The sequence below is a fragment of the Peromyscus eremicus genome, chromosome 13 (assembly GCF_949786415.1).
Source record: "Peromyscus eremicus chromosome 13, PerEre_H2_v1, whole genome shotgun sequence".
Lineage (NCBI taxonomy): Eukaryota > Metazoa > Chordata > Mammalia > Rodentia > Cricetidae > Peromyscus > Peromyscus eremicus.
Window position 1 is genome coordinate 45620670 of NC_081429.1, and position 26093 is coordinate 45646762.

Here is a 26093-nt window from a genome sequence, read left to right on the forward strand (position 1 = left end):
TGCTATTATAAAAATTTGTATCTTAATAAATAATAGGTCAAAAAGGTGCATGCCTTTAATCCCAGCACTCAGAAGGCAGAGTCAGGCAGATCTCTGTGAGTTCGAGGCCAGGCTGGGCTACAGAGTGAGTTCCAGGAAAGGTTCCAAAGCCTGTCTCAAAAAAATAAAAGAAAGAAAGAAAGAAAGAAAGAGAGAGAGAGAGAGAGAGAGAGAGAGAGAGAGAGAGAAAGAAAAAAAGAAAGAAAGAAAGAAAGAAAGAAAGAAAGAAAGAAAGAAAAGAGAAAAGAAAAGAAAAGAAAAGAAAAAGAAAGAAAAGAAAAGAAAAAGAAATAATAGGTCAAGTGATCATTCTGAGTACAGAATATATGAACATCATAACTGGTGAGCTTAACCTGGTAGATTCTATAAAACAGTGGAGCACATACATTCGTTTGAAAACCACATAGACTGTTCATGAAGACTGGCTACAGTAAAAGCCATTAAGTCTCAGCACACTTCGACAAGTCACCATCATGCAAACAACAGCCTCTGATCATAACAAATGGAAAAATCAGTCACAATTTTTGAACATTTCAAACCAGTATAAGCAGATTCTCATCCGCAAACTGAAGTATGGCTTTCAGGACATTGTTCCATCCAGCTAGCTGGGACGCAGGGGGCTCAAGGAAATCAAGCCCTACTGCTGACCTGAATTTAGAAACCACTGAGCGATGACTCAAAAACTCAGGAAATGATCATTTCCTGGAAATAATTATCATTTTATTTTAAAAGTTTTCTGTAGGACATGGCTTATGGACTGGTCTGAAGTGAGATCACAACCCGAGACTGTAAACAATATCCACAGGGGCAGAGTTGACCCCCTCCGAGCTTATTGCACAGTCAAGGGCAAGCCAACGCGCAGGCTCCCCACAAGCAGGCAAATCCAAAGAGGGGCCAGGTACGCTCATGCCCAGTTGGTACTCCCAAACTCATAAACCGGACAAGTCATTTCCATCCTAGGAAAGGGAAGTATGCGTTGGTAAAAAGGTGGAAGAATGTCATTCCCTTTTCATACCTTCCACATGGTAACACAGAGTGACTGACGAGGATCTCCCTAGCATTGGGGGCACGGGGGGAGATGGACACGGGGGACTATTTGAAGTTTTGTGAAGAGGGAAGAACACAAAGAAAAGACATGTTTCTTGGCATTATTACCTCCTTCTTGGAGTTGAGTTGTGATGTTGAGCTCGCATTGCACTTTAGCTTTCATAACAAGAACAATCTGCTCTTCTATGGTGATGATGCCATCAGAATCCAGCTGTGGAAGCAAATGAAATGCCATCATTTCCCCAGCATCTTAAAAACAGAATAAAGATCTCACTCTTTCACTTCCAATCAAGCTAGCTGTAACAGTCCCTTATCAGAATACAATATTGTGGTTTGAACATTCACTGTCCCCCTTGGGCTCATGAACTGATTATTTGGTCCCAGATAATCGTGCTACTTGGGGACACTTTAAAAACCTAGAAGACTGGGTAGAGCTGAAAGAATTACGTCACCCAGAGGTGGGTTCTTAGAAGTATATTATCCATGGGCACTTCCTATCTCATTCCCAACTTCTTATCCCCTCTCAGCTTCCTTGTTGACCACGACGTGAACAGCCCTACTCCACCACATGGTTGTGCTGTTATGCTTTTTTATCAGATTTCCCAGGGGTCAAGAAATCATACAGGCTGAATCATTTGAGACTGTGAGCCAAAATAAGTCTATTGTTCTTTAAGTTTGTTCTGTCGGGGTTTTCACAGCAATAAAGGGAAACTAATATGTAATTCAATATTATCTTTCTGGGTAATTTTAATTGCAGTACCAGAAAATGTAAAAAAAGCTCTAAATTGTGATTAGGTAATTATAAATAATGTAACTAGAAGAAATAATAAACACTGAAAATGCCTAGCATATTATGAAGACACAATACATTACTAATTCTTTCACAGTTATGCTACATAGAAATAGAAATAGAAAGATTAAATTTAGCTCTACCGATCAGCAAAACCTGGACATAACACACATCTGACTTTAGGTTTATTTATCTATGAAAGAAATAGGTTATTCTAAATGATCTCTATTCATCTTCTTGCCTTAAAAGTGGGAACTTTATAATGGTGAGATGTGCACCCACTGCCTGGACTGGTCCACTCTGGTGACCGGTCTAATGAATACCCTAACTGTCATCATAGAGCCTTTGTCTAGTGACTGATGGAGGCAGATCCAGAGATCCACAGCCAGGCGCCAGGTTGAGCTCTGGGAATCCAATCAATGAGAGAGAGGAGGGATTCTGCAGCTGGGGGGGACATCGAGATCATGATGAGAGGACGTGCAGAGATGACCGGCCACACTAGTGGAAGCCCATGAACTGTGGACCGGTGGCTGTGGAGCCCCCATGAGACTGGACTAGGCCCTCTGGATACGGAAGATGGTTGTTTGGCTCGAACTGTTTCGGGGGCACCCAGGCAGGGGGATTGGGATCCATCCCTGGTTCATGGGCAGGCTTTTGGAATCCGGTGCCTGTGGTGTGATGCCTTGCACAGCCTTGGTGCAGTGGGGAGGGGCTTGGACCTGCCTCGGCTCAGTGTGCAGGGCTCTGCTGACTCCCCATGGGAGACCTTGATTTGGGGGATGTGGGGATGTAGGGTGGCTTGGGAGGGAGGGCTGGAGGGTGGGAGGAGAGAGGTGATGGGATCTGTGGGTAGTATGTTGAGTGAGTAGAAAATTTCTTAATAAAGAAAAATGAAAAATAAAGATATGCACCCACATATCTATTATCCATTTGGTCAGTATTTATTAGTTTCATATGAAAATAATGTGCTTTGTGAAGGAAGAAAGAACTTAATATCAAGGGCATTGTAAAAGCATTATTCCTGAATTATTCCTGACCTTAGAGTGACATGAAAATGATAGCATAGTTAAAATAGGAGCAATCTTCCTCCCCAATGTCTTTTACTCCAAAAGCAACAATTGCATCCACAACCAAGTGTCACATTTAGAAAAACAGACGGGCAAGTGATCATTCGTAACTTAAAACAAAATATTGAATTCCAATGTCAGAGACTTAAGATCTAAGAGAAGCCCTGATTTGATAGGATGTGTTATAACAGAAAGTTCATAAAGTTGTCACTGTAGATATAAATTCTTAATGTCATGATATTGAAGGGCTCATGATTACAATGTCCTGTGTATTCCATTTTCAAATAGATATGATGATATAAACTAGACCAGTGCTTCAAGAGGAAGCACTTTGGAATTTTAGGACCAATAGGGTAGGCATACATTCCCATATTCATCCCAGAAACCACAACTAAAAACCCTGGAATAGAGATAGATAGACAGACATAGAGATCAATAGATACATACATACATAGATAGATAGATAGATAGATAGATAGATAGATAGATAGATAGATAGATAGATAGATAGATAGATGATAGATAGGTATATAGATAGATAGACAGGCAGGCAGACACTCAGACTGACTGACAGACAGACAGACAGACAGACAGAATTAAGAAGCTTCTGAGAGGTGAATCAAAGAAAGCACACCAGACTGGGATCTCAGATCCTGGAGAATGACACAGTAGAAAGCTACTTGCATTTTCTTTCTGACTTACACACCATAAATGTGCAGTTAAAGTGGCTGGAAACTCTGAAACACTAACAAAGGTAAATTGGCCTCAAGAAAAGCCTCTGAACCCAAGGTAGGAAAAGGGCATCTGACAAGACAGAAAACCTACAGACATTGGTCTGACCCCAGGCAATTGACAGCCAACTGTGGGGCATCTAAACGTGTAGCCTAGCAAGGCTGTCACAGGCAACCCTATGATCCTCCACAGTGGTTTGAGAGACAGGAAAAAACAGAATACTATCCTTAATAGATTTCCTTTTTCACCCTCGCTATCTGCATGTAAATAAAGACCGTGTTGGCAACCTAGGAGCAGGAAGCATTAAATGGAGTGAGAGATGGGAGGGTAGAGTACAGAAAGAAATGTAAGGTGGGATGTCAAACACTAAAGATATTTCAAAGTCACATGAAAACCTACTCCTGCAGAAGCTTCCTTATACACAGTTTAGACAAAGTTACACAGTAAAGCTACTAGACACCAGAGGCAAAAGCCCAGTGCCAGGAATGGGTTACTTCTTTTGGAGCTGTTGGCCAATATGGTCCCACAGATTCACAAATTTTACAGGTTATTGCCAAAGCTCTTGGTTATCCTCCAAGCTTGACAGTAAGACCCTGTTGCTGAAGACAGCGTGTGGTTCCACATGGAGAAGTCAAACTGGTACTGACCTGGAAGTTTCATCCCTTCTGTCTTGTTTCATAGTGCTAGAAGGTTCTATACACACTAACAGAGGAGAAAAGCAATCACCCATCCTATTCAGTTGTGAATCCTGTGAGCTACAATAATATCAAGCCTGTCAAGGCATGTCCACTAATACAATCAATAGTGGCATCATGGGAGTGGCCAACCACTTTACAACTGGGTTTAAAGCACATTTCACAAGATGAAACTGACATCTGACACAATCAATAAGACCAAAAACCTGTGGCTTGACAGGCCCTAGGCCCTAGGGGAACACCTACTACTAAATGTTAAATGTACTTAGTATTAAACTGACCTTTAATGACTTATCATTGTAACTATAGATTAGTTCATCACTCAACCCTCATTACAGATGTTTCTGTTTGTAGTAGAAGGTGATTAACACAGAGACCACAACTAGTCAAAGTGCAAAGAATGAAAGATTGTGAAATGCTCGGCCCTAAATGCAACATCTCTATGACACCCCCTACTCTCAAGGCTCAGGGATCATGCAGAAGAGGAAATGGAAAGAGTGTAAGACCCAGAGGCAGTAGGTGACCTCAAGGAAACAGTGTTTTCCAGACACAGTCAATCAGTTGTACATATAAACTCAGGTTAGCAGTTTGTGACAGCATGCACAAGGCCTATATGAGTTCAAGCCAGATGAAATCCCAGCATGATAAACAGAGGTGGGATCAAAGTCCCACTCCCATCTGAGGAGCTCCTAGCAATTGATAAATGCTGAGTAAGAGTCAGTTTTCTTTAGTGGTATGGCCCCTGTTAGGTTGGTACGATGGTTTGAAAGAAAATGGCCCCCAAAGGGAGTGGCACTATTAAGAGGTGTGGCCTTGTTGGAATAGGTGTGGTCTCATCAGAGGAAGTGTGTCACAGTGGAGCCGGGCTTTGAGGTCTTATATATGCTCAAGCCATGCCCAGTAAGATAGTCTATTTCCTGTTGCCTGCAAGATGTAGGACTCTCAGCTGCTTTTCCAGCACCACGTCAGCCTGCACACCACCAGGTCTCACCATGATGATTATGGCTTGAACCTCTGAACTGTAAGCAAGCCACCCCAATTAAATGTTTTCCTTTATAAGAGTTGCCACAGTCAGGCTATCTCTTCACAGCAATAGAAAGTGTAACTAAGATGGTTGACTGTGTTCCACATACATCCAAAACTATATGAGTGGCAGAGATAGGACTTTGTGGGAATTAAAAAACTAAATAGGATACAAAGTTGGATGGCTAGGGAAGAGGGTGGATCTGGGAGAAACTGGAGGAGGGAAGAACAAAATCAAAATACATTTTATAGGACTATCAAAGAATTAATTTAAAAATTAGGAATAAAAGAAAGCAGCAGAGGGCTCTTCCTTTTGTGAGGGCCAGCTTATGTGTCTTGAATGCATCTTGGTTGTGATATCTCATTATAATTTTGTTGTTACCATTGATGTAAACTGGATAAAGGATATATTGATTTTCTTTAGTATTTTTTACAAATGCATATAAGTTTTTAATGATCACAAAAGGTTATTTAAAAAATAACATTCCTTCCTAACAAAATAGCTAGAAGTGTTTTAAACGTTCTCACCCAAATATCGGAGGTGATGCTGTGCTGATTACTATGATTTGACTAAATATATATTGCATACATGTATGAAAACATCACACTGGGCTTGGAAATGTAGTTCAATTGATAGAGTGCTTTCCTAGCACGCACAGAGCCCTACGAGCAATCCCAGTACCCCATCAGCCAGAGTGGTGGTGCACACTTATAATCCCAGAACTTAAGAGGTTGAGGCAGGAGGATCAGAATCTCAAATTCATCATTGGCTGTCTGGGCTACAATGAGACCCTGTCTCAAAAAAATATATATATAGTACTATAACCTATAAACAGTACAGTCATTACATGTTACTACTATATTTTTAAAATATTACCTCATCCTAGTAAATTTTCCACAAGATTAATATCAAAAAAATTGCCAAAAGATTATTACTTAAGAAGCCAGTATTATTAAAATGTTTGAAATATGAGTATTCTATAATTTTGCAAAACCATCTGCCTCATAAAGTTCACTTTCTTGTATGGATATAACAATCTAAGAGAGTTATAGTAATATTCACACACCAAATTTAGCCAGCATTGGAAATGATTAAAAATGTGAATTCTCTTTCTGAATAGTTTGATAATTAATTGTATATGTCAAGTTAAATGGGCCATGGAGAGTCCAAATTAAACACTGTTTCTGGTTTCCCTGTGAAGATATTTCCAGGTGTATTCAAACTGGTAGACTCAGTAGACTGTCCTCCCTAGGTAGATGGACCTCAAACAACCTGCTGAAGCCCTAAAGAATAAGATACAAGGAAAAGGGAATTCATATCCACCTCTGTCTCTCTCTCTCTCTCTCTCTCTCTCTCTCTCTCTCTCTCTCTCTCTCTCTCTCTCTCTCTCTCTCACACACACACACACACACACACACACACACACACACACACACACACACACCCTTGCTGTTCAGCTAGGACAACTCATCTCGTCTTCAGTATCTCCAGAGATTGACTTCATCAGCCATCAGCTCTCCTGGTTTGGGGGCCTGTAGGCTTTGGCTGAATTAGACCTCCAGCTCTGCCAGGTCTCTCAGTTTCAGGTAACAGATCCTAGTGCTCATTCCATGGTGTTCAGTATCTTCCTCATAATAATCTTTTACATAGATTCAGGTGGTTGGTTGTATCTTGCAGAAGAACTCTAACTCTGCCAGACATAACTGTTTTACGTAGAAAAAGGTGTTATGGTTTGGATTCAGAACATCTCCCAAATGCTGTGTTGAAAGCTTGGGTCCCCAGTTAGGGGTACTATTGGGATGTGGAAACTTTAGGAGGTATACGTGTAAGTGTGTGTAGTGTATCATGGGGGTGGGCAGAGGTTGACATTCACTCTCTTCCTTAATCACTCTTCATTTATTTTTTTGACACAAGGACTCTCATCGTGCCCAGTTAGCTGGACTGGCTTGTCAGTGAGCCCCACCTCTTTCTACTACCCCAGCACTAGGGTTATAAATGTGAGCCACCACAGATGGCTTTTATGTGGCTGCTCTGAACCTGAACTCAGGACCTCATGTTTATGCAATAGGCATTTGGCTTCCTGAGCCATATCCCCAGTCCCTGTTCTTCTCCTGATTTTTAAAATTTCTTGAGTTTTAGATTACCAGGTGAAAAAAATGTTAATTACAGAAGAAGACATGGGGTTCTCATCTATCCCCAGGGTGTTTCCTTTCTGTCATGTTAATAGAGTATATTTGTTCTAAATGATAAATTAATATTGACATATTATTACTAGTTAATGTTCACACTTGTGCATACATACTCTTTATACAATTTTCTCTTATATTTTAACTTAATGTTGTCTTATGTTCCAACATTTCATCAAAATGCCACAGTACAATTCACGATATTTTCTTCGGATTTTTCACACTTCCTAATTTTTAATTATCTTCATAGTTTTGAGGAGCATGGATTAGGCATTTTACATTAAGTCCTTAGTTAAGATTTATTCAGCGTTTTGCTTGAGACTGGACATACATCTCAGATATCATATAATTGGAAGTATGTATTAGCTTAACATAAACATATATAAATAGTAAGTGGGGATGTAAACCATTTTGGTCTTGAACTCAGATTCAGACAAAAAAAAAATCTTTTTAGAGCTGACCCTGTATTGATAACCCAACGAAACCTGAGTCCTTTATATGTCAGAACTCAAAACCTCCTTCTGTTGATGTGGAAACAAATGAAACGCAGTGGACAACGTCGCTGTGTTTGCTCTGTTACTCGGGGTGATTCCTGATACGCTCTACAACTCCAGGGTTCACTCAGTCAGACAACACTCAAATACGTTATTCACGTAACGTCTTTGGAAGTGGAAGACGGCAGAGGCGAGGTGCCATTTGTAAAGCACCATATCCACAGCGCCTACAATCAATATGCTCCCCTGTGGATGTTAACCTCGGTCTTTCTTTTGATCTTTATTCAAGCATCAAAAACATAAAACTCATTCCTGTCCCTCACCTGTGCAGAAAAATAGGTGATAGGTCATATTTGGGTGTCAGACTACGGTTTGTCAATTTTTGACTAAGTGGATACAATGTTATAAATAAAGCTTGAGAATTGAAGTTATAGCAACTCAAATTTACCTATTATAATGAGAATGATTGTAAGAAAATATGCACTGCTTTTATCGGCTGACAGAAGATGTAAAATATATAAGAAAATAAATATAATACAATGGCTATTGCCTATGGAATAGTTAGGAGAAATACTACAGGACATACAACTATATGAGGTGTACTATAGAATTACAGTTAACTGTAGCTGGCACCACTTGTATCAAGATTGTAATCTGTAGAGTGAATTCTCCTTCGGTTTTAGTTGTGAAATTACTCCAGGTGACTAATTAGATAAAATGGCTAAGTAAAAGGTTTTCAGTATTAGAACACTTCAGAAATGTGAAAGTGATACAGAATTAAACTCATCAATATTTTGTATTCCCCATGTGAACCATTTTCAAAAAACAATACACAATAATGCTGATATCTAAGTGTGGCTCTTACACTGCTCAGTTCTATGTTGACTCAATCTACTTCACCATTTCCAAGTGCTGGTTTCTTAGACACGCTCTCTCTAAAAACCCAGTTTTTCTTTCTACTCATCAGTGATATTTGACTGTTTCCAAATGCTGCCGGCCAGTGGTTTAGTCCTTAGAGTCTCTGTATCTGTCACTTCTCTGCAACGGCATCTGGAACAGCTGCGACAGCATCTCAGGTGAACATGCCCAACTCAGCCCAAGATCCGAAACAATGGCCCTCAGCTCGTTTGGAATATAATCTAACAATCTGAAATGATCAGCCTCCGTGTTGTACAAACATCCTCCCCCCACCCAGCCCCCCTGTGTGCGTTGTGGACAGTAATTAGTTTTAATACACAAGACCAAAATGTTTCATGTTTTGTAGTTTTATCAAGTAGGCTCTAGAGAAAGGAAGACACACATGATTGGAACCAGTAGAAGAGCCGTGAAAAGAAAAGAGAATGAGTATATAAAGCAGGAAAGTGGTTGTGGGAAGTGAAAAATGTGTGCTGTAATGTCAAATGAAGTGTAACGTATAAAATCTCAGATATCATATAATTGGAAGTACGTATTAGCTTAATATAAAAATAGATAAATAGTAGGTGGGGATGAAAACCATTTTTGTCTTGGACTCAGATTTAGACAAAAAAAAAATCTTTTTAGAACTAACACTGTGTTGATAACCCAAGAAATCTGAGTCCTTTATATGTCAGAACTCGAAACCTCCTTCTGTTGATATGGGAACAAATGAAATACAGTGGTCAGCCACATGCTTGTTGCAGCCGAGTTACTTCTGGAAGTTGTGGACTCCCAGGACAACTTGGCAGTGTTCGCTCTGTTACTTGGGGTGATTCCTGAGATGCTCTATGACTATTCCGTTCATTCCATTTGGAAACGACAGTCAGACAACGGTTATTACTATCCAAACAGGGTTGGCCTGATTTGAGATGGGATCAACTGTCAGGAAGGTCATTTCCTTCAGGCAGTTAGCAGCCAGAATTTGAGATTACAGAAAGTCAGAGTGTGGGCCAAATGATAGATAGGTACATAACAGCATGAAGGGCCAATGGCCAGTGCCACCCCTGAAGCAACACATCTGCCATGAGAGCACAGCTGTGACATCCTGGGGGAAGGGAGAGACTGGGAAAACTAGCATGTCTGATATCAGTCAGCAATGAGAAGGCCGTTTTGAACAGAAGCACCGACATAAAATCACAATTAATAATATGATCACTAAACTATAAACTTGTAAACAAAAATGGAAACTCTGTATACCTACTACAGTAGTAACAACTAAGCATATCGATTAAGAACATAAAGAAAACATCAAAGTATATTCTACCGCCAGTACTGCAGCCAAAACATACAAAAAAAAAAAAGAAATCTCATGTCAGAGTAATGCAGGAGAATGGTAATGGCTGGACTCTGTACTACACCAAGGGCTGTGGAGAACCACACCACTCATTCTTCTGTATTTATTTATTTATTGCTCGACCTAAACCCCAGTCTTCTCCCCCTCCACTCTGTGCCTGTAGGATGTACTGTATGTAGTCATGCACTTTGTATTAATATATTAGAAATCTACAGATCTGTTTCATACTGTTTATACTGTTGGATACTTATAATCAAAACTTTTACTCCAAGGTATTGGATAAATTCAGTCTTATTAGAAAATAAACAAAAAAGGACATAAAGAAAACTTAACATGAGAACCTGTAAATTAAATAGTTTTCTATAGCCTTTCATAGAGATGAACCCAATAAGGCTACAGGTATCACTCAAAGTGCCCGCTGGGCAATTGTGAGGATGGGAGTTTGGATACCAGCACCCAGACAACAAGGAAGATGTCCTAGTCACACTTGTGACCATACTCTGAGCAGAGAAGGAGGATCTCGGGGGCTTGCTGGCTTTGGACCCAGAAGAGACAATGGAAGGCCCAGGTCCTAGGAGACACCCTGCTTCAAATGAGAATGTGTAGAGTTATAGAGAAGAACACCTTACATCCTCTCTGGCATCTACAGGTGTAGCCAGGGGCATGCATACACATACATAGGTATACACTCAACACAGACACACGGACACCCGCACTCACACAGATACACACTCCCACACACAGAAGCACACACACAGAAGCACACACACACACACACACACACACACACACACACACGCACACAAAGTAGATGAGTGCATAAATCTTTTTTTTAACAGCGAACCTAGGAGCTAAGCCTTAGTCTCCCCAATTTCCAATATAAAGATGTAACGACTGCCCTTTGTGAGTGAAAGGGAAGAAGGCAAAGAGAAATTGTTCTTAGAATAGTTTAGATATCTGAGAAATTTAGTCAGCAGTTCTGGGAACCAGCAAAGGCTTCCGAAAGAGGAAATCTATGTGTTGTCAGCAAAGCCAGGTCCAAATGAGGGCAGAATGTTACACTCGACAATATTGTGAGGTGTAAGTGTCATTTGGGACCCAGACTTTTATACAGACAGAGGGACAAGACACAGGAGGTAATAACTTGAGGACAGGACACAGGTTAGGTTCACGTCCCTCCTGCTGAACTGCCATCACTCCAAGTTTGTTTTAGGCACTGACTCCAATTGAGAATGATTTCTAAAAATGTTGAACATGATCTTTGGGGGAACACAGTCCAGTATCGTTCCCAGAGATTCTCACAGTCTGGAGCATGAGAAGCCCTCCCGGTACCTGCTGGGTTGAACTGTCATGAGCTGTCACAGTATTTTGGTTAGGGAAGGTCCTCTCATTTTTCTAGGTTCTATACAAAGAGCAAATATTATATTTTTGAGGTAAAATTGTGCCAATTTTACAGTTAACCAGGTAACGTGAGGAAAATCCTCAGCAAGTCTATGGAATTTGTAATGAACCTAATGATGCTGGGATTCGGTTTTGTAATTTTCGGTGCATCCTTGCTGTTCTTGCTGCTGAACAAGATGGCTATAACGGCTTCCGGGTTCTCTGATCTGTCTTCAGGATCAAAGAGGGAAGTCGATTGTTATGGTTGGTTTCAAAAGGAACTTACTTGTCATAAATGAGAATCACTTAGGTGGGGAACCTTCAGTGAAGAATTATCCTGACTGCCTTAACTGATGTGAGAAGACTCCACCCAATTGAGGGTAGCACCTTCCGGTAGCACATACAAAGGAAGGTTACTCATTGGCCCTTTGCACCTTACTTCGCCTTCCCTCTGGCAGCTCAGTTGGTTTACCCTGATGATGATGATGGTAATTCCTTTGCTGATAGCAGAAACACTGTTTCCAAGCTTCCATTGTAAAGCAAGAACCAAGGGACTCCCCATGATCCTTCCAGATTTTCAACACCATCTTGGGACTACTGAGGCACCTAGATTCAGTGATCAAGCAAGGACCAGATTTGCAGCCTCTTGGGGTGTGATTCAGCTGTTGTTGCTATTTTAGCATAAGCTGGGGTTAAAAAATCTTTAATAAATATATGTATCCATACCATTTGTTCTGTTCCTCTAGAAAACCCCGACTAATGCACTTATTAATCAAATACTCTTAATAATATACATTTTATAAGAGCCATGAGTAAAATGGCTAAAGGATCTGATTGCTATCGGAAAGAAATCAGGTCCTAGGGACGTCATAAAGAATAAAAGGAGAGCATTGCAGATGGAAGGAACGGCCTCACAGTTTCTCTCTCATGCCAATTCAAAAGCCTGCCGCAGCTCCCGATCTCAGCCAACCGCTTTTTATTGAAAAGAGCTTGGCTAATCCAGTCGGGAGAAAAGAAAGAGCTGGTATTTTTATTTTCGTCTTGTTTGTCCATTTTAAAAATCAAGACTTTCGCATTCCGTGCATAAATGATATTATCACTGCCATTTCACAGTGGGGGAAGAGAAACTTAAAGGAGAAGAAATGAAGTGATTTAAAGAAAAAATAGAGCAAGAAAGACTAACCCAGAGAGGTGAAAGAAAGAAAGGAAAGATGGGGGGAAAAGATACCTGTGTTCCAGTAGCTGACCAACACAGCTGGAGCCAGAGTCCGGGACACAAACAAAATGTAGGGGTGCTGACTGGGAATGTTATAGATCTAGTCCCAAAGAACTGAGAAAAGTGCTCAGACATTAAAAATGACTGGATACATTGCCAAGAAAAAAGCAAAGTCTAACTCCCTTCCATTCCTCTGCCTCTAGGCTACTAGGGCTGAAGAGATGACCTGCACAGAAATCCATCCCACCAGGGACAGGAGGCTTCCTTGTCCTTTGAACGAGAAGACAGTTGACAAGAATCCTGGCTGTTGGCTGTGGGCGGGAGGGCAAAAAACAAACCAACTATTCTCTGCTTGGCTGCGACAGGGCTTGCAGCAACCTGCACAACAGGGACATAATCAGCAGTCACATTTCAACTTACTAAAAAAAAAAACAAAATAAGTGTCCTAGCTGCCTATGTCCCAGGTTCTATCTACCAATGATGGCTCCATGGCAGGTCTGTCTCTTCCAACTCTCCCCAGAGGTTGAGGCACACAGTGTATGGTGACTACGTGTATTGATTTCTTCACTTCCTCCCTTACCTCCCACTCACAATGCTCTATCCCCCACATACGTCTCTGTGGGGCACGAACTTTTATCTGAACACGCCCACACAGCGTGCATTAGCCTTTGCATCATATATGTTTTAACATATGTACATGGTATTTTCTCATTATCTCATCTCTGTCCCATCTCATCCCGCTTTGTGATCTCCTCCTGCTGGCGAGAGCATATTTAACGCGTTGCTTTTTGCTGTGCACAGTACCCCATTACGAACACTCGCATTGTGCCCAGTTCTATAGCAGCACTGACCTGCTTTGGTGCTCAAAGTAGACTAAGGTGAGAAATCCTATGGGTTACAGCTCTGGAGTAAGCATTACTGGGACCACCGGGTGAGGAGGGGGTGTGCATAATTTAGCAAAGCAATGCCACCTGACCTCCACAAAGAGGGCACTAGCAGGAGATGGGAGCTCTGAAAGCCAAGGTGTAAATCATAGTGCTTTAATGGCAGCTCGCTGCATTCGTGCATCCTCTGACATCTCTTCACCCACCCTCTTCATCTATAAAAACGTAAGTAATGACGGTGCCTATGTCATGGAGTTACTGTGGGAATTAAATGGGACACCAAAGTGTTTAGCACAGTGTTGAGCGTTTAGTGACTAAGTAAGTGGAGGCATGGGTTATCTGGATCAGCCCACTAGGATGTCTGACCTTCCAGGAGACTAAATCTTCAGGATAGGTGAAGAGAGCTCACAGACCCCTGCCTCACTGCACAGAAAGGGACAATAAAAGCATGGAGATCTGTACACAAAGGTCTGTACGCAAGTATTTGCCGAGGACTAACTAGCGCAGTAGAGAAAACACAAAGCATATGGTGGTACTTGCTATCATATGATCATCATGGCTTTAAGACCTGCACTGCCAGGCTCTGTAATGACATCCAGGTTGTGAATGCATGGGTCCTGAATTGGACCTTGAGGCAAAGCTACGTCTTTACAAAAACAACCACAATCTTTATAAGAATCGATAAGCACTGGCCCGTGTTATCTATTCTGTGATGTGATCCAATGTCAATTGACAATTAAACATTTGTTCTATACCAGCCCATTATACTTAGATAAATTTTGTTTGGTGTTTTCTCAACATTTAGTAATTTTTGAATTATATGTATAGCTATGAATATATTCATCACTTACTTGGCACTCAAAGGTAACTCAAGACAGGTGCATTTTTTTTCATAAATACCTTGTTTCTTATACTTTAGCTAATAGAATTAGCAGGTAACACTTGGATAAGTAATACCCACAATGTGTTTTAGCTCTATTCTTCTTCCAATTAACTAATGAAATGTCAGACTATATAATAGCCATAAACTAATGTAATAAGCCAAGAATTGTAGAATTTAAAAAAAATAATCCAATATAATTCTTTTTGAGATGAAAAACTGCAGGTCAAAGAATGTATAAATATGTAAAGGTAACGTGTTAGAACCTACAGGTTTTCTTTAAAGATTAAAAATGTAGTACATACTATGTTATCATCCTGTGGGTGCCTAGTCTTACTACAACTTGTTATCTCATGGCTGGCTGATAAATATATGGAAGGCCTGTACTTTTCTGAAGGGAAGGGAGAGAGAATGGGTGGGGGCAGGGTGGGGGAAGGGACTGGGAAGAGAGGAAGGAGGGAGGAGAAACTGTGATTGAACTGGGAAAAATTAATAATTGATTAATTAATGAGAATGACCAAAGAAAAAATTAGTCCTATATGATTCTTTTTGAGATGAAAAACTGAAGGTCAGAGGATGTATAAATATGTAAAGGTAACTTGTTCAAACCTACAGTTTTTTCTTTAAAGATTAAAAATGTAGTATATAGTATGTCATCATACTGTAGATTTATGAATTCAGAGAGAGAGAGAGAGAATGAGAGGGAAAGAGAGAGAAAAAAAATCAGTGTTAAAAGATAATTCCCAACCAGGAGGAATTTCAGCACCTAAAGACATCTGGCAATATCTGCAAATACTTGCTACTGTCACAGTGAAGGTCAAGGGGCTGCCACTGGCTTCTAGTGGACAGAGTAAAGAGCCCTGGCAGAGATCCCTGCACTATAGGAGACATCCCCAAAAGAAACGGGTATGTGGCCCAAAAAGACAGTAGTGCTCAGGCTGAGGGTCCTACTTGTTTTATTGAGAGCAAAAGGCAAATGAAATACTCTACTCGTGATTTCACAGAGACTCGTTGAACTAAATAATGTCTCTCTCATTTCTTGAGAGAAGAAACCTAGAACTCTGAGTAAAAGAAAGGGTCAGAGCAGATCTGCCCCTTATACAAGAAGATAGTGGTTTTACATTTTATCCAAATACCTTATTTGACAAAATGTAAGAGGCACCTTGGAGATCACCAGAGTCCTATAATTCTAATGGGAATTTACCATCCAGTCTAGAAGGGTTTCCTACAGACACGCTATGGAAGCTTCTTTCAAACTTAAAAGAACATATTTTTAAGTGACCATTGAGTGACATACTACCCATTTGGTTTTCGTTAACAGAATTAAGTCTCCATGAAACGTCCTCATCATGCAAGGTAAAGACTAGTATTTCTCAGGGCACGTATTTCCTAGGAAATCTTCTGATTTTATGTGGTTATGACTACGGCAGATTAGTTATTTTTAACTGTATCTTCTGAATAATTAAAATTTAAGTTGGTCATTTAAAAGTCAAAGACATCGTTTTAAGTACCACAGGAACGTATTTATGGGTGCATTTAACTGTCGAAGGAAAGACTTTAAAAAAAAAAAAAATTGAATTTTTATTTGACGGTCAACGTGCGCCCTCTACCGTATCAGAGCGATATAACCGCAGGTCTGTTTTAATTCACAGGACCCAACCGTCAGAACCCCACTGCAAGCGTCTTCCTTTCTAGTTCATCCGAAAAAAATAAAACTGTGAACTTTACATATTCTTTGACTTGAAAAATAAATGAGGATGAAATTTCCCTGCACATTTAAGAGGCCCATTATGAGAGATACCCAGAAAACCCCTAAGAGACAGTGGCAAAGGAAAAGTACAACGACCACCGCTACTCAGCCTAAGAACCTAGCAGTATTTGTATTCGGTCTAGCTCCTTTGCTTCTGTATCAGAGAGGGACAGTCACACTTTTACACTGTACCATCGATCCCAGAAGTTTTAAGCTCTCAAACACGATGGTGAATTACAACAGACAAAAGCCACTGGGGTGGTTAAGGCAAGTACCCCAGAGATTACGTGGAAGAACAAAGTTCTTCCCATTCCAGCTGTGCATTCCCGATCCCGAACACCAGGATGCTGGTCCGACGCCCGGAGCCCAGGACCTCCTGCCTAAAGAGAATGCGGGCGTGTGCGAGCGCAGTGCGATGCCCGAGAGAAGCTTGCATCTAAGGCTGGAGAAACAGGCGCCAGTGCCCCAGCTCTTCTTACCTGAGCTCCGACCAGGAGACAGCTGCGGAGAATCAGCCATCCGCAGACGTAGGGCAACGCCTCCAGCCAGGCCATGTCCAGAACCGCCCAAGGCACAAGCAGCGTCTGCGTCCTACTTGGCCAGTACCGGGCAAACTTGTGATGGGGAGCGAGGCACAGCTGGGCAGCTGGAGCGCGGGAGCCACCGGCCGGGATGCTCGGGTCTCGCCGCCTGCACCCCTGAGTCTGGGCACTCGGGTCCTGAGAGCCTCAGCTCCGGGTGGTCCCGCCTTCCACCGTGCACAGCCACGGGGAGGCGGCGGAGGATGCAGGCGCGCGTCCTTCGCCAGTCACTCAGTCCGCAACCCAGGAGCCCCGAGGCCACGCGATTCCCGAGGCGGGGCTGCAGCCATGCTCGACTCTCACAGTGTCTGCTTGCCTGCACTGGGTTCTGAGTCCCCACGCCATCTCTGGGCACGCCCTGAGTCCTAGGAGGAGTGGCCCAAAACTTTCCTCCTTCCCAAAGGCATGCTGACCATCCTGTAGGGTCGGTCTCTCTGCAGTTGTCCACTGCACAATCTACAACCCTCTGAAGTTCTCTGATGTATTCTCTCCTCACTACAGTGATATCCCCTAGGTAGGAAGGGACAGAAGCAGACAAGCATGTGAGGGGTGTGAGTGTGTGTGTGTGTGTGTGTGTGTGTGTGTGTGTTCCACGCAAATTACTAATGAAAAATTAGAATTTGGATGATAAACGGTTTCAGTCCTGGGAAAGCTCACAGTCCCCAAAGAAACGTTCCAGTTACTTCTGGCAGCGTTTTGCTGTGTGGCTCTTTGAGTTCTTGGGTTTTGTCTTTTAGTAAATCCAAGAAGACACCTTCTGGCCAGCATCAGGACAGACTGGTGCAGTAACATGCATATTTCTTCCCTCCAGACTGTCTGAAGCACTGTCGTGATTGCCCTCAGACACACAGGGTTGTGTAGATGGTCGAGGATCGTCTTTGGTCGTTTAAACGCAGCCCTTAGCAAGGTGTGCTCAAAACGGAGGCTTATTGAAAATACTCGAAAATCAATAGCTTCTTGCTGAACCCTGTCCCTTTTTCTCTCACTTGGTTTGATAGTAATTTTTATACAAGAAAAAATTAATTCTCACAGTTCCTGGGAGTCGGTGGTCAAGGCACTGGCAGAGTGGATTATGACTACCAGTTCTTTTCACTATAACCTCACATGGCAAGAGCTGGGAGGGCATCTCTCTGGGATCCCTCATCAGGGCACTCCTATTTATGAGACCTTCTCAGTGCCAGTACCAAAGCACCTCAGAAAGCCCCACTTCCTGGTGTTAGGCTGCAAGCTATGAATTCTGGGAGAACATAAACATTCTGTCCATTTGTATTTTCATTGGGAAAGCTGAGTTTAAAACACAACCTCCTCTGAGGGAGATGCTCAGTAAATGTTGTAGTCGGACTTTCTTTGGACTGCCAGCTCCCAAATAATAACAAATGACACTTCTTACTAATTATGAAAGCTTGGCCTTAGCTTAGGCTTGGTCCCAACTAGCTCTTAAAACTTTAACCCATTTATATTAACCTTCGTTCCGCCATGTGGCTCTTTACCTCTCCTCAGTATAGTATGTCCCACTTTCTCTGTGTCTGGCTGGCAAATGCCCTACCTCTTAGATTCTTCCTCTGAGTTCCTCCCTCTCCCCGGAAGTCCCACCTATCCTCTCCTGCCTAGCTATTGGCCATTCAGCTCTTTATTAAACAAATCAGAAGGTGCCTTAGCAGAGACACATCTCCACGGTGTACAAAAAGATTATCCCACAACATAGTGTCTTTATTATGGTTAGTATTGATGATGATGATGATGATGCTGGTGATGATGATGCTGGTGATGATGATTGTGGTTGTGGCACCTCAGCAAACAAAGGGCTATGGTGAACAGAATATTGTCTATATTCAGAATGCCCTGCCTTTATATGACTTGTACAACCTTATTCTCACCTTAACTTTTAATATTTTGATCGGTGCCAAAAGTTTCTCCTTTTTTATCTCAATCTATCCAAGTTCTGTTTTGCAATGCTATGGATCAGATCAGGGCCTCCCCGTGCACGGTAAGACTCTACCACTGAGCCAACTCCTCATTTCATAGTTTCTCCTTTTGATTTTAGGCCGAGATATTTCATACTTGGTTTTTTGCATAAACTGAAAAACTGACACCCTTTTCATCAAACATCATTTCTCGTTCTTTTGTAGTGTCCATAATTTTTTAATTAGCATGTTTAAAGTATCGATTTCATGGCAATTTGATAGTTTCTCTAAGTACCTAGTGTCCATGTAAGACCCCTACAGCCCTACATTGGACACCAAAAAATTGTCAACATAAAAGGTAACACTTCTGAAGTAACAAAATAGTTTCTCATTAACCAAAATACAAGTGACACCCAACTCTGCCATTAAACTCAAGGAACTAAAACTATGGTTCCCCAAAGGATATGTTCCTCTGTGAGAAACTTCATAGGTCATAAAATAAGTATGTCTCTAAATAGTCAGACTACAAAAGGGCAGGAAGTCCTCCAGAAGATTCAGATAGTGTCTTCAGTAAAGTAGGAAGATTCCCTGTAAGATTCAGGTGCCAACTTCTTTCAAGCTCTAAGAGCAATGGGAGCCAGAGGTCCATCAAGCCTACTATATATTTAAGATTTTTATCTTGTAGACACAACAACTGCTAGTGTAGATACATAGGCCAACACACACAACTTTGGCTTCTTGATCTACAGCATTTCCTCTCTTCATAAGTCAGGATGTCCCAAACAGCAAATTTCAAAAATCTGGAGGATCTTAGGTATAAAAAGCGCCAAATTAGCCCATCAATATAGCATTATTTATTAAAGAATCTATCTTTTGCATATGTGTGTGCATGCACATTCATGTATTTGGGGATGACTCTGTGGTGTGTGTGTGTGTGTGTGTGTGTGTGGGTGGGTGGGTGTGATTTTTCCTGTTCTATTTGTTTGAAACAAAGTCTCTTATTGACCTGGAACTCATAAAGTAGGCCAAGATGACTGGCCAACCAGCCCTAAGGTCTCCCAAGCACTGGGATTATAAGTATGTATTATCTCTCCCAGACTTTCTTTTTTCAGCCCCATCACAGTTTCCTCTCCCTCCTCTCCTCCCAGTCCCTTCTCCCAACCCAGTTCTATCCCCGATCTACTCTTCCCCTTTCTCCTCAGAAAAGGGCAGGACTCTCATGGATATCAGACAGCCATGGTATATCAAATTGCAGTGAGACTAAGTACTTCCTCTCCTATCAAGGCTGGATGACTCAACCCAGTAGGAGGGAAGGGTCCAAAGAGAAGGCAACAGAGTCAGAGACAGCCCCTGCTCCCACTGTTAAGAATCCTACAAGAAAACCAAGCTACAAAATTGTAACATGTAATATTTGCAGAGGGCCTAGGTCAGTCCCATGCAAGCTGCCTAGTTGGCGGTTCAGTCTCTGGCCGTTCAGGTTAGTTTATTCTGTAGGTTTTCTTGTGGTGTCCTTAACCTCTCTGACTCTCACAATCCTTGCTCCCTCTTCACCAGGATCCCTCAATCTCTGCCTAATGTTTGGCTGTGGATCTCTCCTTCATTTGCTGAGTGAAGCTTCTCTGATGACAACTGGGCCAGGCAACAGTCTATGAGTATAGCAGAATATCACCTCATTGACTTTTTTTTTCTCTTTTTGCCAGTCATGTTTGATTCTATCCTAGCTCTCTGGATTCTCCAGTCTCAGAAGGGCTAAGATCAAGACACAAGTGACAGTTCATGATGGCAGGGATGTGGAGCAAGGAGAATGCTCCTCCATTGCTGATGGGAGTGCAAACTTGTACAGCCACTTTGGAAATCAATATGGTGGTTTCTCAGAAAACTGGAATTGACCTACCTCAAGACCCAGCTATACCAGTCTTGGGCATATACCACACTTGCTCAACTATGTTCACAGCAGCTTTATTCATAATAAGCATAAACTATAAACAACCAAGATATCCATCAACCAAAGAATGGATAAAGAAAATGTGGTACATTTACACAATGGAGTATTACTCAGCTGTTAAAAAAAAAAAATGACATCAGCCAGGTGGTGGTGGTGGTGCACTCCTTTAATCCCAGCATTTGGGAGGCAGAGGCAGGTGGATCTCTGTGAGTTCAAGGGCAGCCTGGTCTATAAAACTAGTTACAGGATAGCCAGAGCTGTTTCAGAGAAAAACCCTGTCTCAAAAAAAAAAAAAAAAAAAAAAAAAGACATCATGAAATTTGCCAGCAAAGGGATGGAACTAGAAAATAGCATTCTGAGTGAGGTAACCCAGACCCAGGAAGACAAACATGGTATGTACTCACTTATAAGTGGATATTAGCTGGAAAGTAAAGGATAACCATGCTACAATCCACAGACCCAAAGAAGGTAAGTAGCAAGGAGAGCTCAAAGAGGGGACACATGGATCTCATTGTGAAAGGGAAATAAAATAAATATCACAGGTGGATGGGGGTGGGAGGAGGTGAGGTTCAGGATGCGGGATGGGCATGGAGACAGGAGGGATCAGGTGCCAGAAGTACGGAGGAAGAGAGTACTGAGAGAGACAGCTGGAATCAGGGGCCGTCACTGGGATGAGCTAGAAACCTAGTGCAATGGAAACTCTCAGGAATTTATGAAGGGATCCTAGCTAAGACTCCTAGTGTCTTAGTTTGGGTTTTTATTGCCGTGAAGAGACACCATGACCACAGCAACTCTTATAAGGAAAACATTTAATTGGCGTGGCTCTCTTATAATTCAGAGGTTCAGTCCATTATCATCATGGTAGGGAGCATGGTGGCATGCAGACTGATGTGGTGCTGGGGCTGAGAGTGCTACATCTTGACTCAGAGGCAACAGGAAGTTGACTGACTGTCACACTGAGGGAAGCTTGAGCAAAAGAGACCTCGAAGCCCGCCCCCACAGTGACACACTTCCTCCAATAAGGCCACACCTCCTAATAGTGACACTCCCTTTGGAGGCCATTTTCTTTCAAACCACCACACCTAGCAATGGGGGATATGGAGCCTGAACCAGCCATCTCCTCTAACCAGGCCAGTCTTCCACTGGAGGGATGAGGACACCAACCTAGACACATAACCTTTGACCTACAAATTGCCCTGCCTATGAGATGTGCTGGGGTAAAGGTGGTGCAGAAATCATGGGAGTGGCCAACCAATGAATGGTCCAGCTTGAGACCCATACCATGAGAGGTAGTCCGTCCCTGACTCTCCCAGACCTTTTGACTTGGGCTCTGGAAACCAAACTCCAGTCAACATGTTTACAAGACAAACACTTTGCCAGCTGAACTGTCTTCTCAACCCAAGAATCTATCTTTTTTAATGGGGAAGACAGTTAAAAGGGAGATGAAAAGAAAACCGTGAGAATGCCTCTAAAATCACAACTGCGGCTCCCTCTAAGGGTTAAGAAACAAAGTGGGATTTACAGCTAAGTGAACAGAGCCTCTTGCCATTTACCCTGGGAGGGATCTCTTTCATCAACCCCAGATGTCAAGGACCTCTAGCAAATAACTGGCCAGTTCCCTCTGCTGTAATATCTGAGATTCAGTCCTGGAAGCTTTTCTGCCTGAAGCTCTGGAAGAAGACAGTGACAAAGAACAAGGAAAATCGTGGGCATTTAAAGCGGGGAATTGGCCAGGTTATATCCGTAAGAAAAGGGGTCTCTGCAAGGGGAGGACCTCTGTCCAGAATCCACGCTGATGTGCATAGCTCACAGGTAAGTGGCTTACTCTCTATCCAGTCTGGAAAGGTTGCTGTCAAAAATGACTGCTTACCTCACAGTGCTTATGTGAGAACTGGGATATGCCGAGAAAACTTCTCTCAACTCTGGAGAATTACATAAATGACAGCATGTTGGTGTCTGTGAGTACCTTCACATCGGCTATCAAATTCAATTTATAATTAGCGGTTTGCAAAGCCTATTATAAAATATTCAGTAATTAATTTGTAGCTTTAGAAAACATAATGAAAAGGAAGCCACAGCGAATCTTAATTTTTTTTTTCCTCTACCGGGGATTAAAGGGAATAACTAATAAACGCAGGGCCCACCTCAGTCAAGATAAAACCTGAAGAAAATTAAAAGGTTAGACAATTGCACAATTTGGCACCCTTCCCTTCAATCCATATTTGCCCTAACTTGTTATATAACAGAAGGTTTGTATTTTTTTTCTTGAATAATTAAGTGAGAAGTTTCTTGTTGGTGGCTAACAAACCACCCAGGCACTCAAACTTGCTCTCCTCAGACAGTCTTCCTCCACCTGCTGTTTCCCTCCCCTCCATTCTCCACATGTAGTTTTCAAATATGCCCTCCAAACCTTTTGACAGGCACTTTGCATTGAGAGCTGGGGTCTTAGTCTCCTCTCTATCTGAAGTTGTTTTTTTTTCTTTCTTTCTTTCTTTCTTTTTTTTTTTTTTTTTTTTTCTTTTTCGAGACAGGGTTTCTCTGTGTAGCTTTGCGCCTGTCCTGGAACTCACTCTGTAGACCAGGCTGGCCTCGAACTCACAGAGATCCACCTACCTCTGCCTCCTGAGTGCTGGGATTAAAGGTGTGTGCCACCACCGCCCGGCTCTCTATAAGTCTTTGATTGTTCACACTATAAAATGCAGTAGAACTTATCCCAGCCTTACAAAACCATCAGCTTCTAACTTTAACCTCCAGGACCCACTTTCATGATGGAAATTTCACAACCATGCCTCAGGGTGATGGAAAATGTCCACAGAGAAACTGAATAGAGACAACTGACACTCTCACGCCTCCATCCTGATATTCCACACATCACAGCATCAATTCATTAGCCACGGAAAAGCCCAGTTAGGGAAGGCTCTTCTACAGGCTAGAGAGATGGATCAGTGGCTAAGAGCACTGGCTGCTCTTCTCTAAGACTGAGGCCCAGCACCTAGCACCAATTTGGAGGTTCACATCAATCCATAACTCCATTCCAGGAGAGGTAGAACCCTTTTCTGGCCTCTGAGGGCATCAGGCACAAATGTGGTGCACAGACATACACGAAGGCAAAGTACCCAATCATATGAAATGTCTCAAAATGACAAGAAATTGATCGTCTAGTTCAAACTGAGCAGCCTTGGCTAATGCCAGGTGAAGCATCGGCCCTGCCCTAATCACAGACTTCTGAACCCAATGGCTGTGCTTTCTACCATGCAGTTTGGAAGCTGTGTGTTACACTGCAGTGATGACTAGATGCCACCCAAGTGCCAAACTCTTGTCTTCGTGGTGTGAAGAGCACGTGTATCTACTAACACAGACTATGAGAACAATGTGTTTTTACTAATCATTTCCCCACCTGCAGTCATGAATGAGTCCTGTCTGGTATTGACTGGACAGAAAACTCTTTTCCAAACCATATGACTTTCTCAAAGGTGGTTCATTCTTTGTCAAGAATTCCTGAGTGCCACAGATCCATCCCCACACATACACCATGGATCTTGAAATATCAGTGCTTGAAAAAGAATCTGTCAACTTCCAAGATTTCAATCATTCCTGCCTATCTCTGACCATATTTTTGCCATAAAAATGGTTTTAATGGTAAGAATCAACCCCCCCCCCAAAAAAAAAATGAAGTTTGCATGGAAAATATGTTTGGATAAGCCATCATCAGAGATTAAATGGCCAATCAAGATAATATCTCACACTTTCTAGTTTTCTTACTTTACAAATTCTTTGTATAAGCATAAATTTTGAAAAACATATCAACAAAATAACTTGATTCCCAAACAACGCTAAAAATACAGGTTAAATAAACTAAGGTTCCCACTTTAGTGGTGGTACCCATTTAAAGAGAAAAACTTCAGCACAGAAAGCTGAGTGACTTGTAGACAGAACACAACAGGAACCAGAGACCTCGGTCCTGACTACTGTTTTGATTTCCTAACCTCTGGTTTTTTCAGGAATTTCACAGAGAGAGTAAGAGCCTCATCATTCAATTTTTCATTTCCCCCATAGAGAAAACTTCCCAGTCAAATCACCCCTTAGAAAGAGACTCTTGTTCTAATAAAGGTAGCCACATTTCAGGCAGTATGCTACATCTTGGGTAATTTATTTTGAGACTTTTGGACCAAATAACACTGAGCCGAGACATTAACCTAGTTTACAAAAGTAACAGTCCTTTAATGTAAAGACAGATTAAGAAAGAACACTGAACAATCTACTTGTTTATTACACTTAAAAGAATGTTCAGGAAACCTTGAAAAAATAATTTGATTACTGTTTTTTAAGACTTAAGGAGCCAAACAATTTATACTAGGTACTTTGTAGACACACACACACACACACACACACACACACACACACACACACACACACACAAATCACTGTAAGAAGTAAATAGGGATAAACAAAGAAAAACATTGGCTTTAATATCAAGAAAGAATTATCAACATGAACAAAATAAAAACACAGCTGTGAGGCAGAAAGTGAGGCAGATTAGTTTGGAGTTCCTGTGGTGTGTTGAATAAGAATGTCCCCATAGGCTCATAGATTTGATTGCTTTGTCACCAGGGTGTGGCACTGTTTGAAAGGATTAGGAAGTGTGGCCTTGTTTGAGGAAGTCTGTCACTGAGGGTGGGCTTTGAGGTTTTAAGAGCCCATGCCAAGCCAGGTGTGTTTCTTTCTGTGTCTGTGGACAGGATAGCTCTCAGTTACCAATCCAATGGTAATCCTAATGGACTAAGCCTCTGAAACTGTAAGCGAGCCCCCAATTAAATGTTTTCTTTTATAAGAGTTGCCTTGGCTGGGCAGTGGTGGCACACGCCTTTAATCCCAGCACTCGGGAGGCAGGCAAATCTCTGTGAGTTCGAGGCCATCCTGGGCTACAGAGTGAGTTCAAGGAAAGGTGTAAAGCTACACAAAACAAAACAAAACAAAACAAACAAACAAACAAACAAACAAAAAGAGTTGCCTTGGTCATGGTGTCTCTTCACAGTAGAACAGTGACTGAGACAACTTCCAAGAGGAAATGGGGAAAATTTTAAAAGCTTCTCAGGTGGTGTGCTAAGGGAGAGCATTTCCCGAAGAGCATAAATTCAGCATTGAGCCTAGTGTGCTGTACATAGTGCAAAAACAGGAAGACAGGTTCCACGTTGGCAAGAACAGGAAGATGAGAAGTGGAAGGAACT

General features: G+C 41.9%; 1 protein-coding gene across 1 annotated transcript in view; it reads right to left on the reverse strand.

The window, feature by feature from the left end:
• Pth2r (parathyroid hormone 2 receptor) overlaps positions 1 to 16989 on the reverse strand; it is a 72487-nt gene extending 55498 nt beyond the window's left edge. The window contains exons 1-2 of the mRNA XM_059278505.1: positions 16915 to 16989; positions 1195 to 1297 (exon numbers count right to left, since the gene is read on the reverse strand). Coding sequence (XP_059134488.1) covers positions 1195 to 1297; positions 16915 to 16989 — 178 coding nt within the window. The remainder of the gene's footprint in view (positions 1 to 1194; positions 1298 to 16914) is intronic.
• Between the last annotated feature and the right edge of the window lie 9104 nt (positions 16990 to 26093).